The 24,908-nt window shown below is 41.6% G+C and overlaps 1 protein-coding gene across 1 annotated transcript in view; it reads left to right on the top strand.

Annotated features, from left to right (window-relative positions):
* The window catches only part of KIAA0319 (KIAA0319 ortholog), a 364,526-nt gene that overhangs the window by 25,375 nt on the left and 314,243 nt on the right, over window positions 1–24,908 (top strand). The window contains exons 3-4 of the mRNA XM_053714803.1: window positions 7,314–7,411; window positions 9,073–9,160. Of these exons, the coding sequence (XP_053570778.1) occupies window positions 7,314–7,411; window positions 9,073–9,160 (186 nt within the window). The remainder of the gene's footprint in view (window positions 1–7,313; window positions 7,412–9,072; window positions 9,161–24,908) is intronic.

The raw sequence follows: 24,908 nt of genomic DNA, 5'->3' as shown, positions 1-24,908 counted from the left end.
CTTTATCCTATAAAATAAAACCATCTCCTTTATTTCCTAAAACCTTGTACCTGTTTAATTATGCCTAAAAGGAAAGACTCACACAGACAAATCACAACATTAACCCCAAAACCTGACACCTCTGCACAACAGCTCCTTACTCCTGAACCTGCTCCCTTGCAGAGTATGACAGTATCAGTTGTGGAGTTATGTTAGAGGTCAGGGGTTCCTCTCGTTCAGGAGCCATCGGTCCCTCAGTTGCTCGGTCATGAGATAGGTGCTGTTGAGAAAGGGAGTCAGGAGGTGTCACCTAATACTAGGAGCGAGGTACAGTAGGTAAGCTTCCCATTTAGTCATAAAGTGTTTTACCCTCTTCTCCACATCTCCCTTGACATCTGCCTGTTCAACAAGGAACTGGGTGTGTACCAATCTTGTGAGGTGGGTTATGTGTGGGGGCTTGGGAAGAATCCAGTGCTTGAGTAGTAACCTCTTGGACAACAGTATTATGGCATTCGTGAAGCGATCTGTCGGGGAGGAGTGGGCCTGGCCTTGCAGGAAGAAGACCTCATGTTGTGTTAGCGTGGTGTGTCTGCCGCTAATTTTTGATAGCCAGAATTGAACCTTTGCCCAAAATTGTAGGATCTTAGGGCATTCCCAAAACAGATGTGATATGTCCGGGTTAGGGAGCGAGCATTTTGGACAGGCGTTGATTGCATTGGGTACCCATTTGGCGCGCAGGGCAGGTGTGATGTAGCTGTGATGCATGTTTGAGGTGTGATTCTCTTACTTCCGAAGCCAGGGTAGCTCGTATCAGTCTCTCAAAACTATCTGACAGTGTCTGCGTCTATGTCCGTGTGCATGATGGCCGTCCATTTATCGATCAGTTGTCTTACGACATCTTCAGATGTGTGTGAGTCTTGGTGTCCAGTCCATCGGTTTGAAGCTTGCGTATGTAGTGGGTGCATTGGAGGTATGCAAAGGTGCTATGGGGAGGGAGGTTATATTTTTCTTGAAGTGTTGCTAGAAGGTATAATTTGTTAAGGAGTGGATCTATAAGTTGTGACACTGAGGTTAAGCCTCTCTCCTCCCAAGCCCTGAACATATGTGTGGTCATACCTGGAAGAAAGGTTGGGTTTCCCTGTAGCGGGAGGTATTTGGTGACAGTGTGAGAGAGACTCCACCATTTACATAGTCTCTTCCATGCCCTCAGAGGGTCCCTAAACAGAATATTATCTTTAATGTGGGGCAGTAATGAGCGAAGTTCTGCGTGCGGCAGGAAAGCTTGGGCTAGGGGGTGTATGAGATTTGCTTCTAGTTGTTTATCACCGAACACAGACGTTCCCTCCAGCCATTCCAAGATCAGCTTGGCCAGTGTGGACCAGTTATACCACTCCACACTAGGAAGCTTAAGTCCACCCTGGGTTACCGGCATAGCCAGCTTGAGGCGACTGATCCTTTGTTTTTTGCCATTCCACACGAATCCGGAAAACATTGTGTTCACCGCCTGTGTGTCTTTACGCGTAAGGAGAAGGGGCAGCAGTTGGAGGGGGTACAGTAGTTTGGGTATCACTATCATCTTTATTAGATTAGTTCTCCCTGATAGGGGGAGCGGAAGCTTTGACCACCCAGCCAGAAGGGCCTGGGTCTGCTTGAGTACTGGGGGAATGTTGAGCTTATAAATTAGATTGGGATTGGCGTGTAAGTGTATGCCTAGGTATTTAAAAGCGCCTGTTGTGACTTTGAGTGTCAGTTGAGGTGTACCTGGGCCCACAGTGTTTTTCAAGTAGATTAGCTCTGATTTATCTAGGTTGACCTTGTAGCCTGATACTTTTCCAAATTGGTATAGAATGTCAATGTTTGGGGATTTCAATGTTCGGTTTCTGTATGTAGAGCAGCAGGTCATCTGCATAAAGGGACAGGTGTGTGGGCCCTCTCAGGGCCTCTCTGATATGAATGGCCAATGACTCTATGGCCAGATTAAAAAGGAGGGGCGAGAGCGGGCACCCCTCTCCAGACGGAAGGGTTGGGAGACCTCCCTGTTAACTATAACTGATGTGCGCGGGCTCTGGTAAAGTGTTTGAATGAGATTGTGAAAATCCCCTGTAAATCCAAATTTGTCTAGGGCTGTCAACAGGTGGTCCCACTCCACCCTGTCGAACGCCTTCTCTGCGTCTAGCGCAAGGAGACAGGCGTCCGGTAGTGAATTCAGGTGAAACTCCCTTCTGGCTTGCCAGTAGTGAGAGATGATTGCCAAGGTCTTGCAAATATTTGTGACCGACGAGCGATGTTTCATAAATCCTGTTTGGTCTTTGTGGATGACACTACCACTCCGGCCAGTCTATCCGCCAAAATGGCCGTGAAAAGCTTGTAGTCATTATTTAGTAAATAAATTGGCCTATATGAGGTGGCCAGAGTGGGGTCTCTGTCTGGTTTTGGGATCAGGCATATGTGAGCGTCCGCAAAGTCTGTCACCGGTTGCGCTGCGCCAGTTAAGTATGTGCTAAATGACTGGGCCAGGGGAAGGCATATGTCATCTTGCAGTATTTTGTAATATTCTATGGGTATTCTGTCCGGGCCTGGGGTTTTTCCTAGTTTGGCTTTTTTAATGGCTTTCCTAACTTCCAATGTGGTTATGTGCGCATTTAGGTGGGCCAGTTGCTCCCGGTCAAGAGTGGGGGTCTGTATCTGTTTCCAGAATGCTTCCCTGTCACTAGGCGCTGCGGTACGTTTGGTGTATAGGTCCGTGTAGAAACGAACAAATTCGTCCATTATACTTTCGCTGTCAGTCTGAGTGGTCCCGTTCGTGCGTATAGCGGTAATTACTGATTTAGGTGCAATTAGTTTCACAGTGTTAGCCAGTAACTTCCCTGTTCTGTTCCCGAATCTGTAAAACCACCCCTGTCTGTGGTGTTGGAAATTTAAGTCTTGTCGATATAGCGCGTCTTCCCTAATTTTCTTGCATTCATAGTACTTTAATCTAGTCTGAGTGGACGGGCGCGCGAGGTGCTCGTTGTAGGCGAGGGTAACCGCCGTATGTATGTCCGCCTCCGCACATTTACGCCTAGAGTTATAGTGAGCCGTGTAGCTAGTTATGTGTCCCCTCATTACTGCCTTTGACGCGTTCCAGAAAAGCGCCGGAGTGTCATGGTGTTGAGCATTGAACCTGACGTACTCTGCCCACCCCTCTTTCAGGTGTTTTCGGAAGTCTAAATTGTTGTATAGGTATGTAGGAAAGCGCCAGGTTCCTCGGGAGGGAGTGGCTGGGTTGTGCTGCAACTCCAGCCAGACAGGGGCATGGTCTGAAATCATTATGTCCGCGATAAATCAGTTTGTTTAGTTGTGGAGAACACAGGAAATAATCTATCCGGGACAAAGAGCTATGGGTTTTAGAGAGGCAAGTGAAGTCCCGTTGGGTCAGGTGGCGGAGTCTCCACAGGTCTACTAGGTCTAGTACAGTTTTAAATGCCGCTATAGTGACTGTTTCTGCCATGTGGCGTCTGGTATGTTTTCTGATATGCTCTGAATCACAACCCTCAACCTTCCGATCTAGGGGGGTGGCCTGGATTAGGTTGTAGTCACCACCTACCAGGAGTGGCTTGTCTGCGTGTGGTAATAAGGCCGCTTGAAGCACTTGCCAAAATTGGGGGAGGGGGCGGTTCGGACCATAAACATTGCATAAAGTATAGGATTTCCCCGCAAAGTGGAGGGCTACTATTATGAATCTGCTTTTGGGGTCTGTGCTAAGTGTGGAGATCTGAATTGATAAACCCTTTTTAACTAGAATTGCCACCCCCCACTTGCGGCCCTCTGTTGGCGTATAGTAGACCTGGCCCACCCATCTAACCCTCAGCTTCTCATGTTCAGCGTGCGTCTCTTGTAAGAGAGCCACGTCTGTGTATAGGTGTTTGAGATGCTGCAGTATGATGCTCCTTTTGGCCGGGGATGTTATACCCCCGACATTCCAGGACACAATCTTTAAGTTTTGGGGCATGGTGTATATAATGCGGGGAGAAATATACCATCACAGTCATGGATAAGACCAGGGGGCCCACGCCCCCCCACATGTGCGTCCGGATGAGGCGTCAGTTTGTGTGTGTTAGTAAGGGGGGACTTACGGTTGTTGCAGTCTGGGAAGGCAGCTTCAGACTCTGGAGAGTTGGGTGCTGGCTGCAGGTGTCTCCACGGACCCCCCCTCGAACCTAGGAAGGGAGGCAAAACAAAATGAAACAAACACACCTGAAAAAACATCGGGCATAGATAGACATATAAATAAATAACGTTGGTGATGTTGACAGAACTGGGAGTGCGTATTATTGGGGGTGCGTAGCCAAGTTGGTCGCAGGGACCTCCGCCTGCAGGCCCCTGGATGCTAGCAGGTGGAGATGTTAGGGCTTTGAGACTCCTCATTAAAAAGGCCAATATCAAAAGGGGAAACAAGCTAAACTGTATATACTGAGTAAACTGCTGTAGCCCCAAGTATGAAGTGGCTTTATGCGGTGCCTGGGGCCTGGCTAAAGCCCCAAGATAGAGGGTATACCACAAATCCTGGGCGGGCCCATGAGGTGGGACCCCATAGTTGAGGTCTACGGATTCTGGGAGGGACTGTGGCTCAAGTGTGAGCCAGAACAAGGCTACAGCAGTGATGTAGGCGAAAAGGACAACAAGTATTAATAAGTGCTGGGGCCGAAGCTTGTACAGCAGGTGTGTGGCAGGGTGAGAGGGGAAGGAAGGGAGATGAAGTACACATAAGACGAACTCAAGGGTGAGAAGGCGGGGCAGGTCATACATGGCCAAAGGGAGCATGGTAACAACAAACCACCGGGGGGTTCAAATGTAAACACTTGCCAGTCACAACGGTAATTGAAACAAGAACAAAAACACAAGTGAACAGATACTTAGTCCTTAGGTTGGGTAGTACTGGTGGTCTTTGAGTCGTAACGTCCATACCAGCAGGTGGGCCGGGCGTAAGGCTGAATGTGATCTGAGCGGTCCCCTCAACCTTCACCATTGTTAGATTCAGCATTGAGGAACTCTTGCAGCTGTTGTGGAGTTAGGAAGAACCTGGGGCCACCCGGTCTCACAAGCCTCAATTTGGCAGGATAAAGGAGGGAAGCTTGGCGGCCCGTGGAATGCAGTTTAGAGCAGAGTGGTGCAAACTCCTTCCGTCTCCTGGCCACCCCTGCCGAGAAGTTCTGGAAAATTAGAAGCTTATGGCCCTCATAGCATAGATCAGGTTGGGATCTATATGCCTTTAGAACCGCCAGCTTCTCTTGATATCTGAGAAATTTAAAGATGACTTGTCTCGGTCTCTGATTAGGATTGGCTGGTGTCTGCTCTGGGCCTATCCTATGTGCCCTTTCTATGTCGAGCGGCATTGTTTCTTGGTTCATCTTTAGCAGTTTGGGCAGGGTATAGGCTGTGAACTCTAGGAGATCTTTATTTTTAATTGACTCTGGGACCCCCACAATCCTTAGATTGTTGAGGCGGGACCGATTTTCAAGGTCGTCCAGTTTGTCCTGTAGTGATGAATTATGACGCTCCAGTCGCTGTATGGTTATATTCGATGTGTGTTGGGAGTCTTCTACATCAGATATCCTTTGCTCCGCATGTTGAAGTCTGGTGGAGTATTGTCTGATCTCAGTAGTGAGAGTGTCCATACCCGCCTGCAGCGTCTCCATTTTGGGTAAAAAGAAAGCCTTTAGATCCTGCAGAAGATCCTGGGGAGGTTCTAATCTAGCGATACTTTGGCTAGGAGAGGCAGGATCGGGGTGTATTTCTACTGCCTGTTTCTTGCCCCTTTCCGAGGTCTTTTGTTTGCCATGATGGGTATAGCCTGTGACGCTGATACCTTAAAGTATTTGTCAACTTTCATAGGGCTGTATTTTGTGTGTTTTTCCTGTAGATGATAATAAAAGGTGCCCTGCTGCGATGAGGTCTCCTGAGAGAATATTGTCCCCTTGCGGAGTGTATCTTGCGTCACCTCTAATCTGCAGTGGATGTAGTGAGGCGTAGTGTGTGCACCCCTGCAGGCTGCTTGACTGTATGCATATATTAGGAGCACCCATAGTGAGCTGAGGGCTGGATATATACATCTTTTCTAGGGAGGGCAATTACTGAACTTTCAAATGTGCTGTGCCTTTAGTCTCACCAGTCAGTGGAAATCTTGTGCAGAAACCTTGGGGAAGTTGGCAGTGACAAAGTTATGGGGTGTGCTGTCATGTAATGGCATCCAGAATGTGCAGTGTCTCTCTCTAAATCTGATCCCCATGCAATGACCTGGCCCCAGCAAGTCTCTTGTGCAACATGCAGAGTCTTTAGCTACCAGACCTATTTATGGGTGACCTGACAGGCCTCTGTGGCGCACTGGTAAAAGGAAAAGAAAAAGCCACGTGTACCCTCCAAGGCCTGTAATACTGTTTGCCAGGGTATGAGAACAGAACAGGCAGTCAGTTGCACATGCTACTTGGGCCTTTGAAAGCTCCTGCTGCGGTACTGCTATTGTCTTTTTTTGTTTTTCTTTTTTTTCTTGTGTCCCTTATGAGTCGGGAGGAAACAGTCTCTAATAGTACCTGCGTGTGGGGTAAGATGGCGGCCGCGCTGTGCACCGCGGAGAGGCCTCTGAGGTCCTGCTGTGTTCACCTTAGGTTTGACCCTCCCAATAGTTCACAGGCACCTCTTGTCCCTCGGGTTAGGGGTTAAGACCACAGCCGGAAAAATGGAGATGTGACCGCTCACCCGTTTCCGTTTTCGGCTGGCTCCGTCGCTGCAACTCCTTCTTTTTAGCGGTCCGCCGGTGGGGGAGTAGATGTCAGGACTCCTTGCCTATGAATGTCGGGCAGGTCCCGATGTCCCCTGCCAAGACCAGCGGCTTCAAGGGCGGTTTATGGTACTTTTTGATACCACTCTTTTACTCTATGGAGCTGAGCTCTTCTTTGTGCGTCCACTCTCTCCCTTTGTTGATGCTTTTTACTCCTTTCTTTATCACCCCACTGCTTGGCTATTCGTTAAACTGAATTGTGGGTGTGGTGAGGGGTGTATTTATAGGCATTTTGAGGTTTGGGAAACTTTGCCCCTCCTGGTAGGATTGTATATCCCATACGTCACTAGCTCATGGACTCTTGCCAATATGAAAGAAATTAATTTATCAGGTAAATTCTTACATAAATTATGTTTTTTTTTATATTATTTTGTCTCCCTTGTTGATGATTGTATTTTAGTGTTGATTGCAATAACTGTTAGTCTTCTGTAGTTCCCCTTTTGTAGTAAAGCTTTGTAAGAAATTACAGACTATTTGCAATTGAGATACAGGGCAATCACTGATGTCTGTCTGATAGATATGCCTTACACCTATGAATGGAGTCTAACAAGTCAGCCTTTGGATTACATGGGGGAAATAGAAATGAAACACACAAGAACACCAACATTAACAAAAGTAAGTGTGGTTGCTTGTTTCAAGGTTGTCATAATGGTAGATGATAATTTTAGTAACATATTGACTTGACCAATCAATCAGAAATAAATCTACTGTAAACTCTGAAGAGAAATAAACAGAAAACCCTACTGAATATTTGGAAACAGCAGCATATTAAGGCACAACGATTCGTGTTCCACCCTCAACACCAACTTTCATGATTCAGATAGAGCATACAATTTTATCAGCTTTCCAGTTTACATATATTATCTGATTTGTGTTGTTCTCCTGTTATCCTTTGTTGATAAGCATACCTAGGTATTCTCAGTAGCTGGGAGCTAACTGCTGATTGGTGGCTGCACACATATTTCTCTTGTCATTGGCTTACTAATTGTGTTCATCTAGCTCCCAGTAGTACATTGTTGCTCATTCAATTAAGGATACCAAGAGAATGAAACAAAATTGATAACAGAAGTAAATTGGAAAGTTGCTTAAAAACATCATCATAAAAATGTAAAATGTGTGGTTTCATGTGTCTTTAAAGGGACATTGTACACTAGAGTTTTCTTTGCATAAATGTTTTTTAGATGATCCGTTTATATAGCCCATCTGAGAATGCTTTTGTAAAAATGTATAGCTTTGCTTATTTTTAAATAACATTGCACTGATTTTCAGACTCCTAACCAAGCCCCAAAGTTTTAGATAAAAACTGATGTCTACAGACTCCTGGTTGTATAATTGTCTTTTCATATGCAGGGAAGGGGGAGGTGTCTGCCCTTCTTGCTTTTCCAGCTCCTTTCAGTGGGTGTCCCAGCCTAACCTCATCAACAGTTCTAAACTGGGAGCTTATAAGTACGTTTTTAAAAGGTTTCATATTGGATTTTTATATCAGTATCTTTGCATATTCTTCTATATAGTAGTGTCTCTACATGCAGTTATATAACAATTGGTGTATACTGTCCCTTTAAGTGCAAAAACATTCCCATGCAATAAACATACTAACTTGTCTTGCGTAAAGGGACAGTCTACACCAGAATTTTTATTGTTTAAAAAAATAGATAATACCTTTATTACCCATTCCCCAGGTTTGAATACCCAACAAAGTTATATTAACACACTTTTTACCTCTGTGATCACCTTGTATGTAAGCCTCTGCAGACTGCCCCCTTATTTCAGTTCTTTTAACAGACTTGCATTTAAGCCAATCAGTGATAATTCCTAGGTAACTTCACGGGCATGAGCACAATGTTATCTATATGGCACACATGAACTAACGCCCTCTAGTTGTAAAAAAAATGCCAAAATGCATTCAGATAAGAGGTGGTCTTCAAGGGCTAAGAAATTAGTATAGGAGCCTACCTAGGTTTAGCTTTCAACTAAGAATACCAAGAGAAGATAGAAAAAATAATGATAAAAGTAAATGGGAAAGTTGTTTAAAATGACATGCCCTATCTGAATCATGAAAGTTTATTTTTGATTAGACTGTCCCTTTAACAAAATATGCAAAATAGAGGATTTACATTATGCAATAAACACCACTGTAGGGCTCAGATTAATTGATACATTTTAAAAAGGCGTTATGAAGACAGTGAATTTATCTAAATATTTTTATATACAATCCATAGCAATTGATATTTAATTTTATTTAACCCTCCTTTTGCATGATTTTTTTTTCATTTCAGCTCTCAACAGGTGTTTACTTACTGAAGGTTGCTGTATCAAGTGGAAATACATTTGGAGAAGGATTTGTTAATGTTACTGTCAAATCAGGTAATTGCATGCAGTTGTTCTGAAAAGTACATTTTAATTTTTAATTTAGTTATTTATAAATACTCCTACACTTCACATTGCTTATGAGTCAATGTATGTGCTCTTAGTGATTGAATTTAAATAGGTATTGCATATTTACTTCTATTTAATATACCAGATTGACTGAGTACGTTAATTGTAATGGCATTGTCAGTAATTAATATTACTCCTTGCACGTAATTAAACCTTGCCCCAGGTCAAAGGCTGTGGCAGTCCCCCCATTTCAACAACACCCTTCTCTATGAATGTGATTCATCCTTCCCCTTGGTTAGTCTGTTTTCCAGTGGATTTGAGTAGCCTTTCTTTACAAATATAATGGCAGGTTTTTCTGTACCACACCCTGGGGCCCATTTTGGAAACGCTGCCACCATATTGTTATGCAATACATACATTCTTCTTACATGGGGCCAGATATGATACAGGTGGAGTGATGTCACTATTGTTTGCAGGGCCAATATGGGCCCACTAAAGTTGTGGTCCCAGTCTCAGCTGAGATCTCTGAGACCCCTCTAGTTACATCCCTGTACTCGTGCAATTAAAATCCTGATACTAAGGGGCGTGTCTCTGGGCAGCACCTTGAATGGTATCAATATATCTGTGTGGACTGTCGATAATTTGCCAATAATCTCCAGTATATGAGGTCATCTACCTTTTCCGCTAAGATATTTAAAACCTATGGAAATACCAGATGTGCTGAAGTTCCACAGAGGTTTACCTATCCGGAGCGTTGAGGGATCTCTGAGACCCCTCTAGTTACGTCACTGTACTCATGCAATTAAAACCCTGATACTAAGGAGCGTGTCTCTGGGCAGCACCTTGAATGGTAGCAATATTGGTTGCTCTGTGCGGACTGCACAGATTATCTCCAGTATATGAGGCCATCTACCTTTTCCGCTAAGATATTTGAAACCTATGAATTTCCAAATACCTGATGTGCTGAAGTTCCACACAGGTTCACTCAACTGGGGCGTTGAGGCCTACGGCAATCCTAGCAAGCAGAGGCCATCAACACCACCCATAAAACTAGAAGGAGGTAAGAGCAGCTTAAATTCTGCATTTGTTGCTTTAGCTATAGAGTTATATAATGCCTTAGTTGTACCATTTGTGCACTGATATAAGTCAGAAAACCTGTCTTTTTACATGCTCCAAGAGGACTGGGCCCGCTATCACACAAATGGAAACCATGCTGCGGGGAAAAGACTTACATGGTGGAAACTGTGCAAGCCAGTGAACGACTTACTCTATGGGATCAGAGGTTAACACAGGTGATCGCTGAGCATTTTGAGGGACTTGAACAGCAGTTGTGCCTAGACTTTACAGTTATACCCCCATGCAACAAGCCACATACCAGTGAAGAACCCTCATCTACTGAAGCCTACCGTACCTTTCACACTACTGAGAACGGAACTGGAATACACAAGACCCCTGAGCACTCTGGCGTTCACGAGTTGGCTGAAAACAGCGGTCTTGAGATAGTCGCTCCCCAAATAAATAAGAGAAGGGCTCTGTATGCAGGTTGTGGAAAGTTCCGCTGCAGTTCCACAGAACTTAAAGGTTCACCCCGGGAATTGTGCTCTACGACCGGTCCATACCCAGCTTTACTGGACTCGACAAGTAAAACATGCAGCGGTTTTACAAAGAGAATTGTTCCCACGTGCCACTAGCTCAGGGATCCTACATAGTGTTGCAGCCCCCGATCTCTAGACTACAGCAAGCTTGGGTCTTCCACATGAGACTCTCTCAACAATGTGCTCTCTGGACAAAAAGTGGATGCCCCTGTCCATTTACCTAATCGATCACTCGATACAAGAAAAAGACTGTTCCTTAACATTTTGTGGTGCTAAAATAGGTAGCGGATCAACTATAGAGGTCCTGTTTACATGTTGAACTCCCACGTATATATGTCTCCATTTATGGAGTTTGCTTAGGATTTTGTTAGCTTAGATTTTTCAAAGACTCAGATATACTAAACATACAGACTTGTTGCCCATTGAAACCTCTTATGATGCCTTTTAAATTTGAAGTCAAGGTATTTCTTTGCTATACCATTTATAATGCTATTTTAAATGTTGGCATATACTTTAAGGTTTTTGCATTTTAGTGCTTGTGTTTCACCTTTTTCCCTAACATATACTAAATACTATGACGAACATATTATTATATAACTTATATACGACGAGACACAAAATGGAGAGTGTGATTTACCCTGTATTCTTGCTTTATACATATTGCTTTTTTTTTTTTTGCATCACCTTGCAATGGAAATGGGATACCATTTGGGGTGCAGCTCGCTCCTGCCCTGGCTGACAGCAGGAGCGAGCTGCACTGTGCATAATGGCACGATCGGGCCGGGCTGTGACTATACAGCTGGCCCGATGCGCTGTGTGAAACAAACAGACCCGCTCAGAAGAGCACAGAGAGCGGGTCTGTAAAACAGCCGTTTCTTAAAAAAAATTAAAAGGGTATATTAGGTTTTACAAAGTTTGCGCTAATATAATGTTATATAATTCTGCACTATTTGCAGAATTATATAACATTATTTTTAAGGTTTACTGACACTTTAAATATTGACAAAAAATGTTTTAGTGTCTATACAACAATGGGAGTTGCCATGTTGTAACTTAGGTTACCTTTTCTGCTGTGGCCATTTAGAGACAGTTATAAATAGGTAACTAGAGTATGCAGCCAATAGCTGTGTGGCATATAACAGTGTTCTGCACTTCCATTTCTAACAGGCACTGAAAAGCTCACAATTTCAGAATGGAATTACAGGAAAGGGGGACAAAATAAATAATAAACGTATATCGGAGAGGTTTTTTATAAATACTAGTTAATCAATTTATATTACCCTCTCAAACTGCTTAATGTTCCTTTAAGCTTAGTTGCTGTTAACCAGAGGCGTAATTAGAATTCACAGGGCCCAGGTGCAAGAATCTAAGAAGGCCCCCCCACCCCTCCACCCCCCCCCCCAATGCATTCAATGCATTTGGTAGTTTCAAAGCTAGATGGCGTTAGTTCATGTGTGCCATGCAGTTAACATTGTGACCACACCTGTGGAGTTAGAAATGTGAGGTCACTGATTGGCTAAATGCAAGTCTGAAAAAAGAACTGAAATAAGGGGGCAGTCTGCAAAGGCTTAGAAACAAGATAATCACAGAGGGGAAAAGGTATATTTCTATAACAGTGTTGGGTATGCAAAACAGGGGAATGAGTAATAAAGGGATTATCTATCTTTTAAAACAATAAAAATTCTGGTGTAGACTGTCCCTTTAAGTACCTAGTACTAGTAACTAGCCTACTGCCTAGATAGGAGTTGGGTTGTCAGCGGCCGAGACAGTCTGACCTCTTTCATAATAACATTTTTCCTACTATGACAGCAATTTATTATTATAGATAATAATACTCCCTTTTCACTGTAACCCTGAGTTGTATAACATCTAAGTGAAAATATCTCAATCCCTTTTTGATAGTGCTTATACAGAAAAGCTTAAAAAATTTATCCCCACAGGTATTCTCTTCTGTCAGTTAAACGTTTATATTGAGGTCTTATCACTTTCTAATGCGTTACATAGATCAGATTATAGCGAACAGCCATTCTTTGGAGGTAACCCATTTCATTAATATAAAGTTGCTCTTGATTAAGTTTTAATATTCCATATTTTCAGTATATATTGTAATTCATATATACCCATAGTTACAATTATATTCCTAATGTTATTATTTGAAATTTATATGTGGCAATAAAACTTATGTTTCTTTCATGTAATTAGCAAGAGTCCATGAGCTAGTGACGTATGGGATATACATTCCTACCAGGAGGGGCAAAGTTTCCCAAACCTCAAAATTCCTACAAATACACCCCTCACCACACCCACAAATCAGTTTTACAAACTTTGCCTCCTATGGAGGTGGTGAAGTAAGTTTGTGCTAGATTCTACGTTGATATGCGCTCCGCAGCAGGTTGGAGCCCGGTTTTCCTCTCAGCGTGCAGTGAATGTCAGAGGGATGTGAGGAGAGTATTGCCTGTTTGAATTCAATGATCTCCTTCTACGGGGTCTATTTCATAGGTTCTCTGTTATCGGTCGTAGAGATTCATCTCTTACCTCCCTTTTCAGATCGACGATATACTCTTATATATATACCATTACCTCTGCTGATTTTTGTTTCAGTACTGGTTTGGCTTTCTACAAACATGTAGATGAGTGTCCTGGGGTAAGTAAGTCTTATTTTCTGTGACACTCTAAGCTATGGTTGGGCACTTTTTTAATAAAGTTCTAAATATATGTATTCAAACATTTATTTGCCTTGACTCAGGATGTTCAACATTCCTTATTTTCAGACAGTCAGTTTCATATTTGGGATAATGCACTTGAATCAATTATTTTTCTTACCTTAAAAATTTGACTTTTTTCCTGTTGGCTGTTAGGCTCGCGGGGGCTGAAAATGCTTCATTTTATTGCGTCATTCTTGGTGCTGACTTTTTTGGCGCAAAAAATCTTTTCTGTTTCCGGCGTCAAACGTGTCGCCGGAAGTTGCGTCATTTTTTGACGTTCTTTTGCGCCAAAAATGTCGGCGTTCCGGACGTGGCGTCATTTTTGGCGCCAAAAGCATTTAGGCGCCAAATAATGTGGGCGTCTTATTTGGCGCTAAAAAAATATGGGCGTCGCTTTTGTCTCCACATTATTTAAGTCTCGTTTTTCTTTGCTTCTGGTTGCTAGAAGCTTATTCTTTGGCATTTTTTCCCATTCCTGAAACTGTCATTTAAGGAATTTGATCAATTTTGCTTTATATGTTGTTTTTTCTCTTACATATTGCAAGATGTCTCACGTTGCATCTGAGTCAGAAGATACTTCAGGAAAATCGCTGTCTGGTGCTGGAACTACCAAAGCTAAGTGTATCTGCTGTAAACTTTTGGTAGCTGTTCCTCCAGCTGTTGTTTGTATTAATTGTCATGACAAACTTGTTAATGCAGATAATATTTCCTTTAGTAATGTACCATTACCTGTTGCAGTTCCATCAACATCTAATGTTCAGAATGTTCCTGATAGTATAAGAGATTTTGTTTCTGAATCCATCAAGAAGGCTATGTCTGTTATTCCTCCTTCTAGTAAACATAAAAAATCTTTTAAAACTTCTCTTTATACAGATGAATTTTTAAATGAACATCATCATTCTGATTCTAATGACTCTTCTGGTTCAGAGGATTCTGTCTCAGAGGTTGATGCTGATAAATCTTCATATTTATTTAAAATGGAATTTATTCGTTCTTTACTTAAAGAAGTCCTAATTGCATTAGAAATTGAGGATTCTGGTCCTCTTGATACTAAATCTAAACGTTTAGATAAGGTCTTTAAATCTCCTGTGGTTATTCCAGAAGTTTTTCCTGTTCCTGGTGCTATTTCTGAAGTAATTTCCAGAGAATGGAATAATTTGGGTAATTTATTTACCCCTTCTAAACGTTTTAAGCAATTATATCCTGTGCCGTCTGATAGATTAGAATTTTGGGACAAAATCCCTAAAGTTGATGGGGCTATTTCTACCCTTGCTAAACGTACTACTATTCCTACGTCAGATGGTACTTCGTTTAAGGATCCTTTAGATAGGAAAATTGAATCCTTTCTAAGAAAAGCTTATCTGTGTTCAGGTAATCTTCTTAGACCTGCTATATCATTGGCTGATGTTGCTGCAGCTTCAACTTTTTGGTTGGAAACTTTAGCGCAACAAGTAACAGATCATTATTCTCATAATATTATTATTCTTCTTCAACATGCTAATAATTTTATCTGTGATGCCATTTTTGATATTATCAGAGTTGATGTCAGGTTTATGTCTCTAGCTATTTTAGCTAGAAGAGCTTTATGGCTTAAAACTTGGAATGCTGATATGTCTTCTAAATCGACTCTACTTTCCCTTTCTTTCCAGGGTAATAAATTATTTGGTTCTCAGTTGGATTCTATTATCTCAACTGTTACTGGTGGGAAAGGAACTTTTTTACCACAGGATAAAAAATCTAAAGGTAAAAACAGGGCTAATAATCGTTTTCGTTCCTTTCGTTTCAACAAAGAACAAAAACCTGATCCTTCATCCTCAGGAGCAGTTTCAGTTTGGAAACCATCTCCAGTCTGGAATAAATCCAAGCCTTCTAGAAAAGCAAAGCCAGCTTCTAAGTCCACATGAAGGTGCGGCCCTCATTCCAGCTCAGCTGGTAGGGGGCAGGTTACGTTTTTTCAAAGAAATTTGGATCAATTCTGTTCACAATCTTTGGATTCAGAACATTGTTTCAGAAGGGTACAGAATTGTTTTCAAGATAAGACCTCCTGCAAAGAGATTTTTTCTTTCCCGTGTCCCAGTAAATCCAGTGAAAGCTCAAGCATTTCTGAAATGGGTTTCAGATCTAGAGTTGGCTGGAGTAATTATGCCAGTTCCAGTTCTGGAACAGGGGCTGGGGTTTTATTCAAATCTCTTCATTGTACCAAAGAAGGAGAATTCCTTCAGACCAGTTCTGGATCTAAAAATATTGAATCGTTATGTAAGGATACCAACGTTCAAAATGGTAACTGTAAGGACTATCTTGCCTTTTGTTCAGCAAGGGCATTATATGTCCACAATAGATTTACAGGATGCATATCTGCATATTCTGATTCATCCAGATCATTATCAGTTCCTGAGATTCTCTTTTCTGGACAAGCATTACCAGTTTTTGGTTCTGCCGTTTGGCCTAGCTATAGCTCCAAGAATTTTTACAAAGGTTCTCGGTGCCCTTCTGTCTGTAATCAGAGAACAGGGTATTGTGGTATTTCCTTATTTGGACGATATCTTGGTACTTGCTCAGTCTTTACATTTAGCAGCATCTCATACGAATCGACTTGTGTTGTTTCTTCAAGATCATGGTTGGAGGATCAATTCACTAAAAAGTTCATTGATTCCTCAGACAAGGGTAACCTTTCTGGGTTTCCAGATAGATTCAGTGTCCATGACTCTGTCTTTGACAGACAAGAGACGTCTAAAATTGATTTCAGCTTGTCGAAACCTTCAGTCACAATCATTCCCTTTGGTAGCCTTATGCATGGAAATTCTAGGTCTTATGACTGCTGCATCGGACGCGATCCCCTTTGCTCGTTTTCACATGCGACCTCTTCAGCTCTGTATGCTGAATCAATGGTGCAGGGATTACACAAAGATATCTCAATTAATATCTTTAAAACCGATTGTACGACACTCTCTAACGTGGTGGACAGATCACCATCGTTTAATTCAGGGGGCTTCTTTTGTTCTTCCGACCTGGACTGTAATTTCAACAGATGCAAGTCTTACAGGTTGGGGAGCTGTGTGGGGATCTCTGACGGCACAAAGAGTTTGGGAATCTCAGTAGGTGAGATTACCGATCAATATTTTGGAACTCCGTGCAATTTTCAGAGCTCTTCAGTCTTGGCCTCTTCTGAAGAGAGAATCGTTCATTTGTTTTCAGACAGACAATGTCACAACTGTGGCATACATCAATCATCAAGGAGGGACTCACAGTCCTCTGGCTATGAAAGAAGTATCTCGAATTCTGGTTTGGGCGGAATCCAGCTCCTGTCTTATCTCTGCGGTTCATATCCCAGGTATAGACAATTGGGAAGCGGATTATCTCAGTCGCCAAACGTTGCATCCGGGCGAATGGTCTCTTCACCCAGAGGTATTTCTTCAGATTGTTCAAATGTGGGAGCTTCCAGAAATAGATCTGATGGCATCTAATCTAAACAAGAAACTTCCCAGGTATCTGTCCAGATCCCGGGATCCTCAGGCGGAAGCAGTGGATGCATTATCACTTCCTTGGAAGTATCATCCTGCCTATATCTTTCCGCCTCTAGTTCTTCTTCCAAGAGTAATCTCCAAGATTCTGAAGGAATGCTCGTTTGTTCTGCTGGTAGCTCCGGCATGGCCTCACAGGTTTTGGTATGCGGATCTTGTCCGGATGGCCTCTTGCCATCCGTGGACTCTTCCGCTAAGACCAGACCTTCTGTCGCAAGGTCCTTTTTTCCATCAGGATCTCAAATCCTTAAATTTAAAGGTATGGAGATTGAACGCTTGATTCTTGGTCAAAGAGGTTTCTCTGACTCTGTGATTAATACTATGTTACAGGCTCATAAATCTGTATCTAGAGAGATATATTATAGAGTCTGGAAGACTTATATTTCTTGGTGTCTTTCTCATCATTTTTCTTGGCATTCTTTTAGAATTCCGAGAATTTTACAGTTTCTTCAGGATGGTTTAGATAAAGGTTTATCCGCAAGTTCTTTGAAAGGACAAATCTCTGCTCTTTCTGTTCTTTTTCACAGAAAGATTGCTAATCTTCCTGATATTCATTGTTTTGTACAAGCTTTGGTTCGTATAAAACCTGTCATTAAGTCAATTTCTCCTCCTTGGAGTTTGAATTTGGTTCTGGGGGCTCTTCAAGCTCCTCCTTTTGAACCCATGCATTCATTGGACGTTAAATTACTTTCTTGGAAAGTTTTGTTCCTTTTGGCGATCTCTTCTGCCAGAAGAGTCTCTGAATTATCTGCTCTTTCTTGCGAGTCTCCTTTTCTGATTTTTTATCAGGATAAGGCGGTGTTGCGAACTTCTTTTGAATTTTTACCTAAGGTTGTGAATTCCAACAACATTAGTAGAGAAATTGTGGTTCCCTCATTATGTCCTAATCCTAAGAATTCTAAGGAGAGATCGTTGCATTCTTTGGATGTTGTTAGAGCTTTGAAATATTATGTTGAAGCTACTAAGTCTTTCCGAAAGACTTCTAGTCTATTTGTTATCTTTTCCGGTTCTAGAAAAGGCCAGAAAGCTTCTGCCATTTCTTTGGCATCTTGGTTGAAATCTTTAATTCATCATGCCTATGTCGAGTCGGGTAAAACTCTGCCTCAAAGGATTACAGCTCATTCTACTAGGTCAGTTTCTACTTCCTGGGCGTTTAGGAATGAAGCTTCCGTTGATCAGATTTGCAAAGCAGCAACTTGGTCCTCTTTGCATACTTTTACTAAATTCTACCATTTTGATGTATTTTCTTCTTCTGAAGCAGTTTTTGGTAGAAAAGTACTTCAGGCAGCGGTTTCAGTTTGAATCTTCTGTTTATGTTTTTCATTAAACTTTATTTTGGGTGTGGATTATTTTCAGCAGGAATTGGCTGTCTTTATTTTATCCCTCCCTCTCTAGTGACTCTTGCGTGGAAAGATCCACATCTTGGGTAGTCATTATCCCATACGTCACTAGCTCATGGACTCTTGCTAATTACATGAAAGAAAACATAATTTATGTAAGAACTTACCTGATGAATTCATTTCTTTCATATTAGCAAGAGTCCATGAGGCCCGCCCTTTTTTGTGGTGGTTATGATTTTTTTGTATAAAGCACAATTATTCCAATTCCTTATTTTATATGCTTTCGCACTTTTTTCTTATCACCCCACTTCTTGGCTATTCGTTAAACTGATTTGTGGGTGTGGTGAGGGGTGTATTTGTAGGCATTTTGAGGTTTGGGAAACTTTGCCCCTCCTGGTAGGAATGTATATCCCATACGTCACTAGCTCATGGACTCTTGCTAATATGAAAGAAATGAATTTATCAGGTAAGTTCTTACATAAATTATGTTTTTTCTTTATTTTATTCAATTTACCTTCTGCTGATTAACTCATAGGATTAAGAAGGTCCAAAAGTGGCCTATAGCTAGATCCGAAGGTTTTATAGATTTAAATATCTGACCTTATCATCAAAAAAAAGAAAATAAATAAAAAAGAGGTTTATACCTGAGGCCCAAAACAGGTCTCCCTAGTCTGTAATTACCCTCTGTTAATTTAAATGCATTTTGTTTCTAGAGGCCTTAGACACATCAGCAAGCAACCTATATACTTGCTACTTATATGTATAACCTTATTCATCCTTTCAATATTTTATTTTGTGGCATTTATGTTTTGTTACTTTGACATTATGCTTAATGTAATACAAGAAGTACCATTATTTTGTTGTATGCCTTAAAATTAACCTCAAATAAAAAATCTAAAAAAAAAAAATCCTGATACTAAAACCTAGATTTTGAGTTCTGCGTTAGCCTCAAAAGCAGCGTTAAGGGGTCCTAACGCTGCATTTTACTGCCTGCTGGTATATAGAGTCAGCCAGGAAAGGGTCTAAAACTCACTTTCAAGCCGCAACTTTTCCATACCGCAGATCCCCTTACGCCAATTGCGTATCCTATCTTTTCAATGGGATCTTCCTAACACTGGTATTTAGAGAGTCTTGGCTGAAGTGAGTGGTAGAACCTCTACCGACAAGACTCCTAACGCCAAAAAAAGTCAGTAGTTAAGAGCTTTCTGGGCTAACCCCGGTTTATAAAGCTCTTAACTACTGTGCTCTAAAGTACACTAACACCCATAAACTACCTATGTACCCCTAAACCGAGGTCCCCCCACATCGCCGCCACTATAAAAAATATTTTTAACCCCTAATCTGCCGACTGCACACCGCCGCAACCTACATTATCCCTATGAACCCCTAATCTGCTGCCCCTAACATCGCCGACACCTACATAATATTTATTAACCCCTAATCTGCCCCCCCCCAATGTTGCCGCTACCTACCTACACTTATTAACCCCTAATCTGCCGACCGGACCTCGCCGCCACTATAATAAATGTATTAACCCCTAAACCGCTGCACTTCCGCCTCACAAACCCTATAATAAATTGTATTAACCCCTAATCTGCCGACCGCACACCGCCGCAACCTACATTATTCCATGAACCCCTAATCTGCTGCCCCTAACATCGCCGACACCTACATAATATTTATTAACCCCTAATCTGCCCCCCCAATGTCTCCGCTACCTACACTTATTAACCCCTAATCTGCCGACCGGACCTCGCCGCCACTATAATAAATGTATTAACCCCTAAACCGCTGCACTTCCGCCTCACAAACCCTATAATAAATTGTATTAACCCCTAATCTGCCCTCCCTAACATCGCCGCCACCTAACTTCAAGTATTAACCCCTAATCTGCCGACCGGACCTCGCCGCTACTCTAATAAATGTATTAACCCCTAAAGCTAAGTCTAACCCTAACCCTAACACCCCCCTAAATTAAATATAATTTTAATCTAACAAAATAAATTAACTCTTATTAACTAAAGTATTCCTATTTAAAACTAAATACTTACCTGTAAAATAAACCCTAATATAGCTACAATATAACGAATAATTATATTGTAGCTATTTTAGAATTTATATTTATTTTACAGGCAACTTTGTATTTATTTTACCTAAGTACAATAGATATTAAATAGTTATTTGCTATTTAATAGCTACCTAGTTAAAATAATTACAAAATTACCTGTAAAATAAATCCTAACCTAAGTTACAATTAAACCTAACACTACACTATCAATAAATTAATAAAATAAATTACCTACAATTAAATAAAGTAAACTAAATTACAAAAAATAAAAAAGATTACAAGAATTTTAATCTAATTACACCTACTCTAAGCCCCTTAATAAAATAAAAAAGCCTCCCAAAATTATAAAGGTCCCTATTCTAAATTAAAAAGTAACCAGCTCTTTTACCAGCCTTTAAAAGGGCTTTTTGCGGGGCATGCCCCAAAGTAATCAGCTCTTTTGCCTGTAAAAAAACAATACAACCCCCCCCAACATTAAAACCCACCACCCACATACCCCTACTCTAACCCTACTGATCGGAACAGCCAATAGAATGCGAGCTCAATCTGATTGGCTGATTCAATCAGCCAATCAGATTTTTCCTACCTTAATTCCGATTGGCTGATAGAATCCTATCAGCCAATCGGAGTTCGAGGGACGCCATCTTGGATGACGTCATTTAAAGGAACCTTCATTCGGCGAGTAGGCATCGGTGAAGAAGGATGGATCTGCGTCGGCTGGAAAGAAGATGGCTCTGCTTCACTCCGGATGGATGAAGATAGAAGATGCCGCTTGGATGAAGATGTCTGCCGGTCCGGATGTCCTCTTCTGCCCGGATAGGATGAAGACTTCTGCTGGTCTGGATGTCCTCTTCTGCCCCATCGGATGAAGACTTCGGCCCGGCTGGGTGAACACGACTCAATGTAGGGATATCTTCAGGGGGGTAGTGTTAGGTTTATTTAAGGGGGGTTTGGGTTAGAGTAGGGGTATGTGGGTGGTGGGTTTTAATGTTGGAGGTGGGGTTGTATTTTTTTTTACAGGCAAAAGAGCTGATTACTTTGGGGTATGCCCCGCAAAAAGCCCTTTTAAGGGCTGGTAAAAGAGCTGGTTACTTTTTAATTTAGAATAGGGTAGGGACCTTTATCATTTTGGGGGGCTTTTTTATTTTATTAGGGGGCTTAGAGTAGGTGTAATTAGCTTAAAATTCTTGTACTCTTTTTTAATTTTTTGTAATTTAGTGGTTTTTTTTTGTAATTTAGTTTAGTTTATTTAATTGTAGGTAATTTATTTAATTAATTTATTGATAGTGTAGTGTTAGGTTTAATTGTAACTTTAGGTTAGGATTTATTTTTCAGGTAATTTTGTAATTATTTTAACTAGGTAGCTATTAAATAGTAAATAACTATTTAATAGCTATTGTACCTAGTTAAAATAAATACAAAGTTGCCTGTAAAATAAATATGAATGCTAAAATAGCTACAATATAATTATTTGTTATATTGTAGCTATATTAGGGTTTATTTTACTGGTAGGTATTTAGTTTTAAATAGGAATACTTTAGTTAATAAGAGTTCATTTATTTCGTTAGATTAAAATTATATTTAATTTAGGGGGGTCTTAGGGTTAGACTTAGCTTTAGGGGTTAATACATTTATTAGAGTAGCGGCGAGGTCTGGTCGGGAGATTAGGGGTTAATACTTGAAGTTAGGTGGCGGTGATGTTAGGGAGGGCAGATTAGGGGTTAATACTATTTATTATAGGGTTTGCAAGGCGGGAGTGCGGCGGTTTAGGGGTTAATACATTTATTAAAGTGGCGGCGAGGTCCGGTCGGCAGATTAGGGGTTAATAAGTTTAGGTAGGTAGCGGCAACATTGGGGGGGTTAGATTAGGGGTTAATAAATATTATGTAGGTGTCGGTGATGTTAGGGGCAGCAGATTAGGGGTTCATAGGGATAATGTAGGTTGCGGCGGTGTGCGGTCGTCATATTAGGGGTTAATAATATAATGCAGGTGTCAGCGATAGCGGGGGCGTCAGATTAGGGGTTAATAAGTGTAAGGTTAGGGGTGTTTAGACTCGGGGTTCATGTTAGGGTGTTTGGTGCAGACTTAGAAAGTGTTTCACCATAGGAAACAATGGGGCTGCGTTGGGAGCTTAACACTGCTTTTTTGCAGGTGTTTTTTCATCCCAAACTGCCCCATTGTTTCCTAAAAATATCTTCTTTTATTTCATACACTCCCACCTCACATGTAACTCAGAGGAGGTGGTAGAAGAATCAAGATGTGTATTTGATTTTTTCTGAGATAGGGATTCTCAGTATATATTGAGGTCCGGTTTCGCCTCAGAGTACAGTGCTTGTCAGAGGGACGTATATGGGGTATAGTTTGTGGTTCCTTTTTCACCTCATTGGAAATCTGTCACAGACCCTCCATAGTTGGTCGCAGGGACTTGTCTTTTGCCTCCTTCTATAGATTTACAATATACTACTATTCTAAAACCTCTGCTGATATCCTTCCTTGCATGCTTCAGTTTTTTTTAGGCACACGTAGATTAGTAAATTGTGCAAGTCGACCTTCGGGTCTACGCGTTGGTTATACGCTCATTGGGACAGCGCACGTTTATTTAGATATGTTATTGCATTCAGACCACAACCTAATACTGCTTCTATGGGTCTTTCTGCTCTTTCTGCCTGTTCATTACAGGAGAAGACTACTGACATAACACCCAGTGTGAAAAACCTCATCAAAGCTGCTGTTTGAGGCACTGGCTGCTCTCCCGCCTTCAAGTAAATGTAAAAAGTAATTTTAGATTTTACCTTGTAAGCCTTGTAATCATTTAAATTCAGTTTTTTAATACTGTTGTTAAGTGTTCAGAGGTTTTTTCTATCCCTGATGCTGTCCCTGACATTATTTCTAGGGAATGGTCTAAACCAGGTAATTAATGTAATCCTTCTGCTAGGTTTAAAAAGTTATATCCTTTACCTGCTGCTAATACTGAATTGTGGGGAACTTTTCCTAAATTTGATGGTACTATTTTCTTTAATGTCGTGGGATATTTCCTTATCAGACCAATCCTGGCCAGTAGTCTTCTTATCCCAGCATCAAGTGGAAAGATAAGGAAAAAATCCCAGAGCTAAGTATAACAGTTTGAAGGAATGATGAAGTACAGGAATAGTTGACATCACAAGCTGTAAGGGTTAGCGAGGAGCATATCACAGGCCTGAGTAGAGTTCAGAAGTAAGCAAACAGTACTATGCCCCTGAGAAACACAAACATAAAAGAAATGCTCACCAGGCAGTGCAGGGTTCAGTGAGAAAAGAGTTAAACAGTAGAATGATCAAAAGACAATACAGGATTCAGTTACAACAAGCAGGCAGTCCAATCTTTCTGAGTATCAAAAGGGTTAACAGTAGAATGGTCAATAGGCAATGCAGGTTTCAGTAACAAGCAGCCAGTCCAATTTTTCTGAGTATCAAAAGGGTTAAGCAGTAGAATGGTCAACAGACAATGCAGGGTTCAGTAACAGGCAGGCAATCCAATCTGAGTATCAAAAGGGTTAAGCAGTAGAATGGTCAACAGGCAATGCAGGGTTCAGTAACAAGCAGGCAATCCAATCTGAGTATCAAAAGGGTTAAGCAGTAGAATGGTCGATAAGCAATGCAGGTTTCAGTAACAAGCAGGCTGTCCCATCTTTTTGAGTATCAAAAGGGTTAAACGGTAGAATGTTCAATAGCAATGCAGGTTTCAGTAACAAGTAGGCAGTCCAGTAAAGCACAATAGTAAACAGCAAAATTAGCAACCAGCAGTACACAGAGGTAAACCTATACTAGGGCACTTACAGACTGAATTAGATTACCTTAAATAGATGCAAGCTCACGCCCAGGTGGAGGCACAAGTGTACAGGAAATGAGCAGAGCAGCAATCACGGCGTGCAGTGACAATGTCACCGCTGTGCACCGCACAACAACCAGATGCTGCCATTGCAACAGCTGGGAGGAGCGGGGTGGCGGTATGACATTTCCACTCTGGCATACTGCTATCCTTTTGGAAGATAGTACTTCTTTTAAAGACACAGAAAATTAGAGTTTTTTCATAGAAGAACCTTTTTTTTTACAAGCAGGTTATTTTGCTTAGGCCAGCAATTTCTATTGTTGGTGTGGCTGCTACTTCATTTTACTAGTTATCTAGTCTTTCAGAACAGTGTTCTGATGACTATGCTTGTGAGAATCTTTTTGGTTTACTCAAAAATGCCAATTCCTTTATTTGTGATGCTGTGTTTGATATAAGTCTAGAGAAATCTTATTCTTCAGTAATCCTGATTGCCCCAGCTTGGCCTCATAGGATTTAGTATGCAGATCTAGTACAGATGTCGAGGTGCCCTCCTTGGCTTCTACCTCTGTGGTCAGACAATGGCCTCTAGTTATCACTGCGGATCAGGTCCGCCAGACCTCGCTGAATACGGCGAGCAATATGCTCGCCGTATTCAGCATTGCACCAGCAGCTCACAAGAGCTGCTGGTGCAACGCCGCC

Source organism: Bombina bombina, chromosome 5 (genome assembly GCF_027579735.1).
Source record: "Bombina bombina isolate aBomBom1 chromosome 5, aBomBom1.pri, whole genome shotgun sequence".
NCBI classification, from domain to species: domain Eukaryota; kingdom Metazoa; phylum Chordata; class Amphibia; order Anura; family Bombinatoridae; genus Bombina; species Bombina bombina.
Note: the sequence above shows the minus strand (reverse complement) of the source record. Positions and strands in the feature narration are given on the sequence as shown.